At 43.2% G+C, this 15489-nt stretch overlaps 1 protein-coding gene across 4 annotated transcripts; it reads left to right on the top strand.

Moving 5' to 3' along the window:
• The first annotated feature begins 1722 nt into the window (after positions 1-1722).
• Positions 1723-14594, top strand: faah2b (fatty acid amide hydrolase 2b). Of its 4 annotated transcripts, none has more exons than XM_079491056.1 (12): positions 1723-1778; positions 3315-3481; positions 5250-5332; positions 5827-5963; positions 6375-6584; positions 8215-8334; positions 8716-8851; positions 9227-9344; positions 9865-9984; positions 11009-11120; positions 12428-12616; positions 14283-14594. In XM_079491056.1, exons 2-12 carry the CDS (start codon positions 3347-3349, stop codon positions 14456-14458), a joined length of 1536 nt encoding a protein of 511 aa, XP_079347182.1. In that variant the 5' UTR covers positions 1723-1778; positions 3315-3346; the 3' UTR covers positions 14459-14594. The 4 variants fall into 4 exon arrangements, with proteins under 4 accessions (XP_079347182.1, XP_079347184.1, XP_079347181.1 ...); XM_079491058.1 differs by lacking the exon at positions 1723-1778 and adding an exon at positions 1954-2027; XM_079491055.1 differs by lacking the exon at positions 1723-1778 and adding an exon at positions 2562-2757 and having other exon boundaries at positions 3250-3481.
• The last annotated feature ends 895 nt before the right edge of the window (positions 14595-15489 follow it).

Below are 15489 nucleotides of genomic sequence, written 5' to 3'. Positions count from 1 at the left end.
TCTACTGTTGCGTAGAAAAAGCTGAGTTTGGTTTGATGGGGGAGGTTGGAGTTCCATACAGATAAGGCAGGTTTGGGGCCACAATGCATAGAGTAAAAAATAGCTGTCTACAGCTCAAACTGCAACGCGTTTTGAGCTTGTAGATCTGCAATTATTTTTTTTAGCTATTTCTGAATTGGAATCCTGAAAATTAACATTTTTATTTAATTTCAAATACATTTACATGTTCTAATGTTAACTTTATGAACTTTTTGCAAATACATTGGACATAAAAAAGACTAGTACTTTAAGCTTATTAAGCTACTAATATAGACTGAAGTAATTCAAGCGGGTCATGTTCGCATGTTTGGAATTGTAACAGCTGAAATCAATAATATATCAGTATTCCGATATTAAAGGAGCATTCAGTGATTTGGGTGATTTGGAAAACCCCTCGGTCCGCCCCGGTAACAAGATGTGCACATCACGCACTACAGTGGGGGAACATGCGACAGGCCAACAGCACACACACCAAGGCCCGCCCCTGCTCGATCATGATTGGCGGAAGGCCCCTCTCTATCCTGATTGGATGAAGGCTTGGCCACCTAGCCAAAAACGATAACCTAAGGTTTTTTTCCTGGTCAAAGCAAAGAAAAGCAAAGTTACTATATTTACCCAGGGTAACTGGACTAAGCATCACTTACAGCCAGGCCCTGCTCATAAAACATTTCATGGTAGTGGTTCAATGCCTTGCTCAAGGGCACTTCAGCGGTGGTAATTTTAACGTGTCGGTCCGGGGATACGAACTGGCGACCTTCCGGTATCAAGACCGCTCCGCAAACCGTTCGGCCACCGCTGCACACTCTGTAGTAGGGAGGATTATCACAACAAAACAAATTGAATTAAGTGAAATCACTGAATATACCTTTAACCTGAGGGACGCATTAAGTGAAGGTGGGGGCCAGGCCACCAGTAGCCCATTTGGAATTGTAACAGCTGAAATCAATAATACATCACTATTCCGATATTAACCTGCGGGCCACATTAAGTGAAGGTGGGGGCCTCCCGCCACTAGCCCATGTAGGGGATACATACAAAAAGGGAGAAAGAAGAGAAAAAAACTTCTCCCTGTGATGTGGCCCCCTTTGTGGTTGTGGCCCCAAGCGACCACTTATATTGCTTATGCCTATAGAACCGACCATGTCTGTACTTACCCCTAAACCTCTCAGCAGCTGTTTCACTCTGGTATGTATTTGTGCCTATAATCATTTGTAATAAAGAATGCATTGTAGGCCTACCTTTCATTTTCATTATGATATGATATGATATATGAACTTTGTTAAACAAAGCTAGCGTATAGCGTCAAACCAACAATAACTCAGAGCTAGCCGGAAACATGACGGAGGATAAATAAAGAAACTCAGAGAGACAGATATATCGTTGCTTCTTAGACAATGGCTGAGATGCGAGTGTGTTTATTTCACGTCATTATATACATGTCAGACACAATTGGTACATCCGGCATCCGGTCATATGATTTCAGTATAAAGGTATATATATATAATAAAGGTATATATATAAATATACATACAATGATATATATATATACACAGGCAATTAATGATCATCTTAATACATTCCAACAAACTTTATTTGGGTGCGCCCTGATTTAGGGAGGGACAGCATCTGACGGATGTAAATAGGGTCCAGCCCGTTTAGGGCTTTGAACGTAATTAATAGAATCCTAAAGTCACATCTGGCGCTCATCGGCAGCCAGTGAAGATCTGCAAGTATTGGTGGTATATGGTCCCTTTTCTTTGTATTAGTCAGTAGTCGAGCAACAGAGTTCTGTATTAATTGTAGACGGGATGTAATTTTCTTCGGAAGGCCAGAGTAGATGGAATTGCAGTAATCGAGACGTATGATATGAGGGCGTGAATAACAGTTTCGAGGTCCGGGGCTGAGAGGAATGGCTTGATTTTGGCTATGTTCCTTAACTGGAAGTAACAGGACTGGACGACTGTTGTTACCTGTTTTTTGAAAGAGAGGTCTGAATCAAAAATCACCCCCAGGTTACGGGCTGCAGGAGTGACATTAGTGGAGAGGGAACCAAGTTGTGAGTGTAGTGCAAGGGTTAAGCTAGCGCTGATCCATAGCTCTAAATTAGAGCTACGCATTAGAGAACGCATTAGAGCTATGAACCAGAGCTAGGGTTAAACTAAAGGGGCCAGATAAAATAATCTCTGTTTTTGTTAGATTATGTTCTGTATATACTTCATGTAGCGGATGTATTTCACTTGTTTTATAGACCAATTATTTGTTTACAAACATTGGGACTGGGCGCACGGGTGACTGTTTCATGTAATCAATTCCCAACAGATCTAGGAGACATTTATACTTCAAAGCCCAACAGTATTGCGCACAGATAACTGCTGATATACAAGCTCACATCGCATCGCAAATGCGACTGTTGTGAGTGTAGAGGTCTGCGTGCATGACACCATCGCGGGACGAAGCATAAATTATACTTGATGGGCTGCAGGTGCGCGTGCAGCCGTGCACAAATAGGCTCTGCTGCCATGTTGTTCATGAGCGCACCTCCCGTTCTTATGACAGCGACTGGAGGTGTGGTTTTGAATTGCTATTAATGTTCAAACACAACAGAAACCAAGGATTATATATTTCAAGGGCGAGAGATCACAATAAAAATCCTAATCATTCTTCTTCCACACTGGGAGAAAAACAGCATCTGAAAGTTTGATGGGGCATTTCTTACACGTGAGTGCAGTTAGAACTTTTCCATTGCATCTTATGAGAGGTGGTGTTCTTCTGCTGCCTTTATGCGCGCACATGCTGTTTCTTATCAGTGTGACGTCGTCTGATAAGGCGTCTGTAGGTAATGTAACTAAGCAATGTCATAATGTAGTTACATTGGTCATCTGCTGTGAGGTAGACCAGCCTAGCTCAGAGGAACATCCCGTCTGTAAACGTTCTGATTGGGTCCCATCAGCGGAGGTTGTCTCTGCTAGTTTCCAGGATTGAGGGACTTTGGAAAGTTTGATGTCTTTCATTCTGTTGTGTAGCCTGGCTCCAGCCCTGAATCGCTAGCCACGCCCATTAAGAATATAATGAAATGGAAATTCAGACTGAGTGAGTGTCAGGCTATCTGTTGACTTGTGTGCTCACACATTGATCTAATCATTGGACCTGGTAGATGTGTATATGACTCCTATGTCACAGGCCTTTGTTCTTGTGACGCCTTGTACTTAGATGTACTGTTCAATCTGTTGGTTTCATTGACGGTCTACACTACATCATGGCACTGACTCGTCTAGAGGTGGTCCGTGCATGGCTCCATCGGGCCCTCATGGGCTTTTTCTATGGACTGTTCGTGCTCCTGTCATCCCGGCGGCCCTCGGCGTCCAGAAAGCTTCCACCTGTTACAAACCCGCTGCTCACACTGTCTGCCACGCAGCTCGCACACAAGATTCGACGCAGAGAGGTCTGTAAATGTGTGTGTGTCAGTGTGTGTGTGTGTGTGTGTGTGTGTGTGTGTGTGTGTTTCTTTCTTCTTTTCCCCCCCATGATTTGCTTCCATTTAACGTTTCCTATGATTTTTTTTAGTTTTAAAGCTCTTTAAGCCTACATGTTGTGCTTGTGCATGAAAGTTCCCAGCAGCCAGCAGGGATCACCATGCCAGCCTGTGATGGACATTTTCATCAATATTTGCCACACATTATATGAAATAACAAAGCAATAATTTTACCAGAAATACAGAATAAACTCATAATGTGCCATAGTGTCTATGCCAATGTGCTGCACATTTAAAAATTATAGTTATAATATAATATAATATAATATAACTAGAAAGGTCGCAATTTTTCAAAATTGCAAAGTGTGGTTGCCGCAGTCGCTACATAGGCCCCTCCCACTAATATTGCCAGGCAATTACAATGTCGCGTCACCCCTGTGATCATGTGTAAGTAATTCGGAGGGGATTTATGCCCCCAAAAATCATGTTCTTTGCGACAAACGGTTAAACATTTCGCATTTGCGGCGTCCCCTATGGATGAAAATGGAATTGCTTTTGGTTGATTAAACCACCCACGACATTTGATTCAAATTTGGAGTTGATTGGACGTTTGGTTCGTGATTTGTGGCGTTTTTTGTAAAATAGGCCCCTCCCACTAACTTCGGAAGCCGATTACGGCCGAACGATACGCACTATCAATATTCCGCCATGTGGTGTTTTCATCGGAAAGGTCCAGAGATCATGTGTACCAATTTGTGAGATTTGGACAAAATCTGTAGGAGGAGGAGCAAAAAGTGTGTTTTGGAGAAAATTCAAAATGGCGGAAAATCTATCATGACGCAAATGGGCGTGGCCTATATGGGGAGATGCGTCATGACCCAAGGAAGTCAGGAATTTTTTTTATTTTATGACCTACGGTTCAAGATTTATAAGCCAAAACGTAAAGTGGGCTGTTATAGCGCCACCATGAGGCCGACCGATAACATTATAAGTTGATTAATTTTAGTAATTATTATGAACCTACCCTCCAAGTTTTGTAACTATAGTGCTTACAGTCTCTGAGGAAAAAATACGAAAAATCGCATTTTCCCATTCATGTCAATGGGGAAATTTAATTCACTAATAAATTAATATCAATTCAACTATACAACATTTCTCTTAACAAAATACAAGCACATCCTTCCCGATTAAGCCGGTCAATTTGAGATATGACTCAAGTGCGTGCTGCCAAAACTGTGGGAGGAGTAGTGCGTCAAACAAAAGACTAATCCAGTGGAATAATAAAGTGTTACAATTGCAATAGTCTGGTTGCCCTAATAATAGTCAAAAAAATAAATGAATTAATGTCATGAAACCTTCAAAGGAATTAATGCAAGGTCACAACTAGTTTAATGCAAGGGCTCCTAACTTTGATCAGAGGTGAACAAACTTCTAAGCAGAGATTGTGGACGCCCAAACTGTGGAGGGTCAAGGGTTTACAAGGATTATGATTGTGGAGTGTTATAGTTATATATTGATACACTTTGAAACACTTTGTCTCAAAAGCAACATTCCCCCCCCCCCCCCCCCCCCCCCCCACACACACACACACACACGCACACGTGCGCACACACACACACACACACACACACACACACACACACACATATATTGTTTATTGATGTTATTGGTGTCTTATAACAAGGCACGGAAATAAAAATGTAATCTTTTATTCTCTCTCTTGTCTCTCTCTGTCCAGGTGTCCAGTGTGGATGTGGTGCAGGCTTATATTGACAGGATTCAGGAAGTCAACCCATTAATCAACGCCATGGTAAAAGACAGGCAAGTCTTATGAAGGTAGCCACTTTCAAGCTGGGATCCCTAGTCTGTCATTATAGGCAAAAATGTTCCACAAAAGTGTCTCTTTGTTTTAAAATAGTGAACTAAATAGTATATATAGGGCTTTACAATACTCATCTGAACTGCTTGACTCAATTAAGGAGTTATGTCAGCACAAACCTGAAGGCACTTTGTGTTCTTTTTCCACAGTTCCCAATTAGTGCAGCTTGTTACAACAAAAAATATTTAATCTCAGAGAGTCCTGTTAGTAGTTCATCATGACATTTTTCGGTTATTATGCAGTGTTTTCACCCGTGCTCGAAAAGGAGACAAAGTGATGTGGCTTCCTGAGAGGTTAGAAGCAACCATCTTCCATAGTCTGTCTGGCCACTTGAGAAGTTGTTACCCAGATCAAATGAAAGGGACTGAAAACCTCTTTGTCTGTCTGTCTGTCTGTCTCTCTCTCTTTTTCTCTCTCCTCCACGTCTCCTTCATAGGTTTGATGCTGCCCTCCAAGAGGCAGGTGAGGCTGACAAGTTGATTGTAGAGGAGACGGGTGGGGAGAAGGTCCTTGAGGACAGACTGCCTCTTCTGGGTGTCCCTCTCTCTGTCAAAGAGGCCTTCGCCCTGCAGGGTAAAGCCAACTGCTGTTTGTGGATGATGTTCAAAAGCGTTTGTGTGTTCTTTTCCCCAAGATGTTTGTTTTACAAAACCTGTAAGTCCTGAAGTGATGTAACTCCCCTGGCCTATACTAATGACACTTGATTATCTCAAGACAAGCATGTCTGAACAATGTAACCAATTAATATTGTACATACATTTAGACTAAAACTATTTGCTGATGGGAAATAATCAGATGTCTCAGAAAATAATAAATATTGATGCCCCCACCCCACCCCACACACACACACACAAGTAGACACCAAATCACAAAAACTATTACAATTGTACAATTGTACAACTGTACAATTGTCAGATCGCTCAGTTCCAGCTTAGTGACACTCACCTATTTAATTTATTGGCTTTGTTTCTCTCCTTCTACCAGGCATGCCTCATACGTCAGGGCTGCTTTCCAGGCGTGGAGTGCTAGCTGCAGAAGACGCTCCACCGGTTGCGCTGTTGAAGAGAGCTGGGGCGATCCCGCTGGGCGTCACCAACACCAGTGAACTGTGCATGTGGTCCGAGTCCAACAACTACCTGTACGGCATCACCAACAACCCATACGACCTGGAGAGGATACCAGGAGGCAGCTCAGGTTAGCAACTGTTAGATAAATTCTGACATGTTGTTTACACGTCATGTCAAGTTGGCCACTCCATCATATTCTGTTGGTCAACACAGATAGAACTTTGGCCCAGACCGTGTTCCATATAGGTCATATTGTCACCTTATTCTTCACATCATCATTTTACTCTTAGCCTACTGCCTGTTTACTCCGGGTTGTTCTCCTTATCCTATTTATGTCATGTCACCATCCACGTGCCTAATCATCTCAGCCCTATATTATCCTTTATATTATTTTATCATATTTATATTATGGATTTCCTGATGCCACATTCAGATTTAATATCTTGTTGACTCCTTATTCGGTCTCCATAATGTCTGTCCCCAGTCAAGTAAACTTGCCATAATGAAAGGTCTATTTTGATTCGAGACTACATGTATTTGACCTTGATGCCTAGTGAGAAAGTAGATAGGAGTATTTCTCTCTGTCGAAAGTTTACAGCTAGCAGGGAAAGATGTTATCTTCAGGTTGCCATAGCAACGCCAGCCTCTGTGCTTTCCCGGTCTATGGCCATCAATGACTGAACCAAGGAAGATGTCACGATACCAGTCTCATCATCCATGTGCTGGTCCAATGAGCGCTCGACAACCAGCGCCACTGTGGGATATTGCGGACATGAACTATTTACCAACCAATGAACGTTTATCAACAACTGACGTGATCTACAGTATTAATGCTTGGGACATACTGACAGTTCAGGTTCAGTTCGGATCCATATTGGAACAATTGAATACTCTAAATTATAGTGATGTATTGTACTATTATTATTATTATCTGAACCATGAAGCACATTCTCTATGTAAATTGACTTTATTACCTACTAAAAATTACAGTTAAAACCTTAAACTTCCTCTCAGAACTTTATTTCATCTGTCTCCAATTCGTTTTTAAGGTATCCTTCTATTTTTTATGGTACCGTGGCTGTCATTCAAGATTTAAAGGGCTAATCACTCATTTCTAAGGTAAATACAGCACGGTATTTGGTCTCCCTGCTGGGTTATTGAAGGTATATATATTTACAGTCCTTTCTAATTAACATTACAGAATAGATATAATTTATTTTTATCCATTAAATGGCCTTTCTCGCCATCTTTCCAACAGCAACTACTCAAGTAGTTTGGATTTTAAGGAGGTACTTGTTTAGATACTGTAGTTAATGTCCCCATTATTCTGGGCTTGTCATAAAAGACAAACGTTTCGTGAAAATAGGCAACATTTGGACAGAATCATTTCTCCATGACCAGCGTGCAACCCAGACCAGCGTGTTCCTGACGTCCCCGCCACACAGACATCCTTCACACCTTGACTGTGAAACATAACAAAATAATAGCCCTAGGCTATGTGTAATGTCCATACTGCAGGCTGCAGCAGTAGCATAGTCATGGAAAACCAAGGACAGGATATGTCGCTCTACATGCACCGATTGTTGAATGGTTCAGCACCAGCGACAGGAAATGAACAGCTGTATGTATTTTTTACACAGCGATCAAACATGCAAGAGAGCAAAGCGCTGTGAAAATCTCACCAAATACAAAGAGACGGAGAGAGAGAGCAGGTGAGTGAGAGCCTGGAGTTACCGTTTTCTTTCCTTCTGCTCCAGGTGGAGAGGGGAGTTTGCTGGGGGCAGCAGGCGCCGTCATCGGGATCGGTTCAGACATCGGTGGCAGTATCCGTATGCCCTGTTTCTTTAACGGGATATTTGGCCATAAAACCACTCCAGGTGAGTGGTTTTACACATACTCACACCTGCCTTTAGTATGGGACCGATGTGTCCCTTCGAATGCTTAATTTATGCTTCTTCGCATGAAGGTGGCACAGACTGACAATATTTCCGGTGCACAACATGCAATGCGACTTGTATACATGAGGCTTAAAATGGTATCATCTCATTGTAAATCTTTGGTCTGAGAATCTAGACATGCACTGCATTCCAGAGCATGCAGCTTGCATGTACTGTACTGTACACCATAGTGAATGCAATTATTATGGATGCATGCATGTGTGCATGTGATCGTAACCAAATCAAGTTTCCCTCAGTGGAAATGATGTGTTCTAGGTCCTAGAATCTAGGATGCTCTCCCTAAGATGTGTCTTTTTGCAGGTGTGGTATCCAATGACACCCAGTACCCTCCATGCACTGGGAGACAGGAGGAATACAACAGTACTGGCCCCATGTGTCGCTATGCAGAGGACTTGGTGCCCATGCTGAAGATCATGGCTGGGCCCAATGCTCAAATGTAAGACACATGTCACATGACACTGTCTATATCTGAATTTGTTAGTGCAGTACATTTTGTGAACTACATTTTGCACTTCTTATGCATAATTTATGTCTAGTTTGTACATTTACAAATGATGTTAAAGGCTAACACATTTGCAGGCCTATGAAAACAATCTGCTGTAATAGGTTAACTGTACATGTCTTACAGACAGTATGTGGTATTGAAGGCACCCTTTGTATGCATAAATGCTTTAAAATGCCTTTGTTCTTCTCTCTCTCTTGCTGAAATATTTCAAACTCGATTAAACAATGAATTTGATGCAAATTGATCATAAAGACATACAGATAACGTGTGTGTGTCTGTGTGTGTGTGTGTGTTGTGTGTTTGTAGGCTATCTTTATCCACAGATGTGGACCTAAAGAAGCTGCGGGTCTTCACCATCCCGCATGATGGAGGTTCAGTGTTTGTGTCTCCTATAAACAAGCAGCTCATTCAGATCCAGAGAAAGGTGGGTTAATTAGGAGAGAATTGGCCCACTCAAGTTTTCCGTGCATACCAAATTGCTTCGTCGAAAATGGCAGATCTACAAGTTATCAGCAATTTTCGCCAAATATTCATGCTCAGAACCTATTATGGCATGCCCAGAATAGTGATGCTAGGATTCATGTGGTTAAGCCAAAGATTTGATTCAGTCGACTTAGGTGCCACATGGCAATTGACACATAATGCAGTCCTTGATATTTAGTAAGTAAATATCAAGTATTTGAAAGTAAAATTTCAACAAGGTCAAAACGTTTGATGCTGTAGTAGTATGATAAGTAGGGCATTCATTTACGGGGAAAAAAACAAAGACGTAGAATGATACAGATGATCATGTCCAGAGCAATACACATGTCATGTGTCTCTCCCTTGGCATAGGTTCTGCTTGAGGGTTAGACACACACACACACACACACACACACACACACACACACACACACACTCTCTCTCTCTCTTGTGAAGGCAGCCCTCATGAGGTGTTTCCTCAGGTGGTGGAGCGTCTGGAAGCTGACCTTGGCTTGAAGGTCCAGGAGGTGCGTCTCCCAGGGCTCAAACACAGCTTTCGGATCTGGGACACCTACATGGGCCTGCCGGACGAGGAGGGCAAGGTAGGTGGACCTGGAGTAGTAGTCTGACTGCAACACGCCAAATAGCCTGCTGCATCTCATTTGTTAGGACAGAACCTGTAGTGTAGAACACAGTGAGTGGTTCCCAAACCTTTTCAGCTTGAGACCCAAAAGAGAAATGTGGTGTCTCCCTGAGACCCAAATTACAAAAATACACCATGAATTCAAGCTTAGTAAGTAGTGTTTTTCTGTTAAAACAAAACTTTTTTGTGGGGGTTGGGGGGGCACGGTGGCACAGTCAGTAGTGCTGTCGCCTCACAGCTAGATGGTCCTGGGTTCGATTCCCGCTGGGGACGATGTGGGGGAGCTGGGGGTGTGCTCTCTCCTCCGACACCATCAGTGCCCATACCCAAGGCGGGGTTGGCGAAAGGGCCCTTCTGTGTGGAGTTTGCATGTTCTCCCCGTGTCCCCTAGGGTAGGTAGTGGTACCCTCACAAAAAACATGCAGTAATCCTGGTCTCTAAACTACCTCCCCCTGGCCAGCCAGGCCACCTGATGGAGGGGAAAGGAACTGGTCGGAATAACGTGTTCCTTCCACGTGTCCGGTCGGGGAAACTCCACCCGGTCAGGTGAAAAGAACCAGCGCCTTGGACTCCTCATGCATAGAAGGGGGCATGAGGTCAGTCCGCTGCCCCCCCAGGTTGGCAGAGGAAGTGTAGCGCCCAGGATTACATTATATAATTGACACTGGTTGAAAAAATGGGTTGCAAAATCATGGGATAAAAATGATAAAAAAAACGTTATTTTGTTTTGTTCTCTCTAGTTCTATCTCTCCAGCTCTTTAATGAACAGAAAATACATTTTCAGGTGGTTTGCAAAATTAGGAGAGTACCCATTTATCAGCTAAATTTTATTGCCTTCCAGTTCCAATTTTGTCTTCTTATTTCTTTGTTTCATCACTCCAACCAAGTAAGTGTGTGTGTGTGTGTGTGTGCGTGCGTGCGTGCGTGCGTGCGTGCGTGCGTGCGTGCGTGCGTGCGTGCGTGCGTGCGTGCGTGCGCTGAAGCGTCCGCAACCATTTGCAGAGTTGATGGGAGAGCCAGGGCAACCAGCAAGGCCCCTGTGGGAGCTGCTGAAATGGATGATGGGAAAATCGGTGCATACTCTGCCTGCCATAGGTATTTCCCATAAATGCAACACAGTATATTCAAATTCATACACAGGCATCCTAATCCTGAGAATTAAATACTCTCTATACACTTTCCAATCTATGTTGATGAACAAAATAGATATGAACTTAAATTTCAGGTTCTATCTGCGTTCAGGGGGGTTTTGAAATTGATCGACTAGACATTTTGAACATACTGTATATGTGCACGTATTCCTGGTATTGTGAGCTTGTAGACTGGCTAATTTTAGTGCACGGGCACAGCAAAGTATAACTCAGGCTTTAGGATTAAAAATGGCATTTATACATTTGCTGTACTAAACTTTTGATGTTCTCATAAGTACAGTGGTGTCATGCTCGTAGCATGCAGTACCACTGCGTGGTACCACTATTTCTTTCACGCGCACTCGCAGGTACGGCACGGTACGTGCATGTGCGTGCACGCTAGAACGCGTCCCCAATCCCAGCGTCTGTTGGGAACGGAGTTTATGCCCAGCTAGGCTGCTGAAAGCCTAACTGACGGAGATCGGGGCAGCCAATGACAACAATAAATCATTGGCTGCCCCATTCGCACCTTTTTTTTTTACCACACTACAAAAGCTGCAGACGCAAATTGTACATATCAATGTGCGTGATCTGTTAAGTACCTACTGTAGGCAAGTCTGTAGGCAAATAGGCTGTGTGTGTGTTGACAGTACAGTCATGTCGGAACCAGTAGATTATCAACACAGTCATGATGCTAGTCACAACAGTAACAACACTGTCTACCGACAGATAGTTTTATGGTCGTTTGAATTAATTAATTTGTCACAAGTTGACTCATACACTCAATTATACCTGTAGACTCGCGCATGCACGTGACGTCATTAAATTGCTGTGGTACGGGGAAAAATAGATCACCATTATACCACTGCATAGCAGCATAAGTATAGTAATACAAACGTGTGTGTGTGTGTGTGTGTGTGTGTGTGTGTGTGTGTGTGTGTGTGTGTGTGTGTGTGTGTGTGTGTGTGTGTGTGTGTGTGTGTGTGTGTGTGTGTGTGTGTGTGTGTGTGTGTGTGTGTGTGTGTGTGTGTGTGTGTGTGTGTGTGTGTGTGTGTGTGTGTGTGTGTGTGTGTGTGTGTGTGTGTGTGTGTGTGTGTGTGTGTGTGTGTGTGTGTGTGTGTGTGTGTGTGTGTGTGTGTGTGTGTGTGTGTGTGTGTGTGTGTGTGTGTGTGTGTGTGTGTGTGTGTGTGTGTGTGTGTGTGTGTGTGTGTGTGTGTGTGTGTGTGTGTGTGTGTGTGTGTGTGTGTGTGTGTGTGCCGCTAACACCTTCAGGCCTGGCCCTGTTGCAGATGACCCATGCAGGCAAGCCTCCATCCTTCCTCCTTCAGCAGAAGGAGCAGCTCCAGGCGGAGGTGGAAGCACTGCTGGGGACCGATGGAGTCCTCCTCTACCCCACACACCCAAACGTGGCCCCCAAGCACCACCACCCGCTGCTGAGACCCTTCGACTTTGCCTACACCGGTCAGTGGCGTCATTGTCTACTCTACTGTACCTTACTATGCCGTATCTGTTCAACAATCCTGAGTGTTTATTTAACTCTGTACGTACGGACCCAGAAGATAGTGCTCCCACAAAACCTTTGCCTGGTTCTAAATCAGTGGTGAGGAGCACGTATCGTGATGATCAGCCAATGCCAGATGGTGAAAGCCACCTTTTGTGTTTAATTCTTATCGGCAGCTATGTAGAATACAAGCTTAGAGGTCAAACGAAGACTGAGTCAATAATTTAATATGAATGATAAGATAAATTCTGACAATCTGGGGAGAAGTCTAAAGGGCCTTTCAAATATGAAGTGATATAACGCGCCTATAGTTCATTTTCAATGAGACCTGCGTTTTTGCGCGGAGCACTGGGGAGCAGTCGCGGTGCGACAACGCAAGCGTATTTACGTGAGCGCGGTCCCGTGAATTTGTTGTGCGCGCGCTCGCTTCGTGGCGTGCACACGCCCGCGACTCACCAGACCTGGCTACTGTTTAGCTTTTTTTTACGCTTGCGTGGTTGCGCCCCTCTTGAGCAGACCTGGAGACCTGTCGTTGACCCAGGCAACAACGCCTGCGTTCCTCGCTTCACGTTTGAAAGGCCCTTTATGCACATAAATTATGGTTAGTAATGATAATAATGATCAAAATAGTTTTAACTATCAAAAAACAACTCAGTTGAATGAACTCAATTTGATCCCCTCAGCAGTGCAATCCGATCTCTTTGTTGACCACCCCTGCTGTATAACTTGATACAAAACTTTGTTGTATGACGAATAGTGAAAATAGTCGATCTACAAGCTCACGTGTGAGCTTTGGATAAGTTATTTGTTCTTCCTGAAAATGTTTATGATGATAGAACATTGCCGGTTTAAATGTTAACCTATGATGACATGCCAAAAATAGGGTATAGGGACACCAGGTTGAACGTGGTTAGGCAATAACCACCATTCTTACAACTTCAGTGAAACCCACATCTGCAACGGGAATTTACTGTGAAAAGAAAACATTAAAATGACTTTAAAGAAAATAAAATAAATATTTGTCGCCCCACGGCATGCATTACATATGCTTTTGTTCTTATTATTGTTATCTCTGTGCACAATAAAACAGTAAGTTGGATTTGGAAATATATTATTTAATAAATGTGAAAATTCTTCATTTACAACAAAAGTCTATAATGGGGATGTCTTAACTCTCTCAATGGCTCTGAACCCAGTCTAGTCTCTCTTCTGGGTGAAATCAATACTGCACAAAACAAGGAGCACTTGAGGTGTGTTGAGCTGTTTTCAGCACCCTCTGGTGGACACTGATGTGTACAAATTATTTGTACACTCAGTGACAGACCTGTTATGGTCATTTGGGGCCATCTCTTCATGTGTATCATTGTCCACCCATTTTGTATGTCTGTGGCAAAAATGGAATTTTGACAAATGTCCACACAAGCCATCATGGCGATGACCCCTGGGACGGACATCCTGCTCCGTACGCATGATAAATATCTCTGGGAATGCCATGAACCAGCCTGTCCTGAAGGCACAGGCAAAAATGTATAAAGAATCTTAACTTACCCTGGCAACGTACCTGTAGAGTGAAGAGCAGGTAATCTCAATATGTTTTGTATAATCCTTCCATCTCCGTCTCTGTAGGTATAATGAATATCCTGGGCCTGCCGGTGACTCAGTGCCCGTTGGGGCTGAGCGAAGAGGGACTTCCCATGGGGGTGCAAGTAGTGGCTGGGAAGCTACAGGACCACCTGCCCCTGGCCATGGCTCTGTTCCTGGAGAAGACCTTTGGAGGATGGAGGGACCCAGGGGCCAACTAAAACAATGTGCTGTACAAGACGTGTATAGTAAACACATACAGAAATCAAACAGAAGATAGCATTTTATAGCAGTTTTGACCAGATGAAGAGCCTTGGCTCGAAACGACGTCAATAAATAACCTTTTGGAGCATACGAGTTCCCTTCTCTTTTCCTGTCACTTTTTGAACCCAGCACCTCCACCGCTCCACGAAGTGATGTGCGTATTTTACTATAGTTTCAGCATTTTATGTAGACATAGCACTCTATAGCGTATAGTCAGCCTTTGTGTACAATTTTCTACTGTTGCTAGGTTCTTAGCTTCTTTATGATTCTTGATGACTTTTTTTTATATTACCATGTTTTGTTCGGGATGCACACGCAGATTAGACACACCAATGGACCGACATGCAGAAACAACGGTCGAACATGCGCTGCTCCTGTGCTTGCGGTTAGGGTTAGAGGTAGGTTGTTGGTCTAATGGCAGTTAGACCAATAGTATGTCTAAACTAAAGCCAGTACCCGATATTCTCCAAACCAAACAACTTTGTTCTGGAGTCTTATATGGGTGATCTTTTTATTTATATAAAAATGTGGCATTGGTCCATCTCCTAATCCTGGGGCTGGCAAACTTGCCTCAGTTTACAATTTGCATTTGGCAAACGCTCTTAATCCAGAGTGATTGTCTGCCAAATGCCTAAATTGCAAATTGTAAACGGAGGCAAGTTTGCCAGCCCCAGGATTAGGATAAACCAATGCCATCTTTATATACACAAAGATCACCCATAAAAGAATATCATCAATGGGCCTTGAGGTGGCAATAAACCCTTTTGTACAATGAAAAGGGATTCCCACAAAGACGAGTTGTGATTTTATACATTTAAACTTACTGTATATATATTTACCTGGAAGGGACATGGGCATAAGCAATCACACTTATTTGTCAATGGTGTGGCTTACTATGCTGGCATTTTTGAGGGGCGCTGGCCCCTCCAATATTCATTCAGCTATTAGTGTAGATTTTCTACACTTTCATCCTACAAACATTAAATTC

Source organism: Electrona antarctica, assembly GCF_951216825.1.
Source record: "Electrona antarctica genome assembly, chromosome: 21".
Classification (NCBI taxonomy): domain Eukaryota; kingdom Metazoa; phylum Chordata; class Actinopteri; order Myctophiformes; family Myctophidae; genus Electrona; species Electrona antarctica.
The sequence above is the reverse complement of the archived record's forward strand: the minus strand, read 5'-3'. Positions and strand labels throughout refer to the sequence as shown.

Excerpts from the sequence above, each read along its gene's own strand:
- faah2b (XM_079491055.1), top strand. The coding sequence starts at position 3,296 with ATGGCACTGACTCGTCTAGAGGTGGTCCGTGCATGGCTCCATCGGGCC. Across the intron at positions 5,333-5,826 it reads AACGCCATGGTAAAAGACAG|GTTTGATGCTGCCCTCCAAG; the intron begins GCAAGTCTTATG and ends TCTCCTTCATAG. Across the intron at positions 8,335-8,715 it reads TGGCCATAAAACCACTCCAG|GTGTGGTATCCAATGACACC; the intron begins GTGAGTGGTTTT and ends GTCTTTTTGCAG.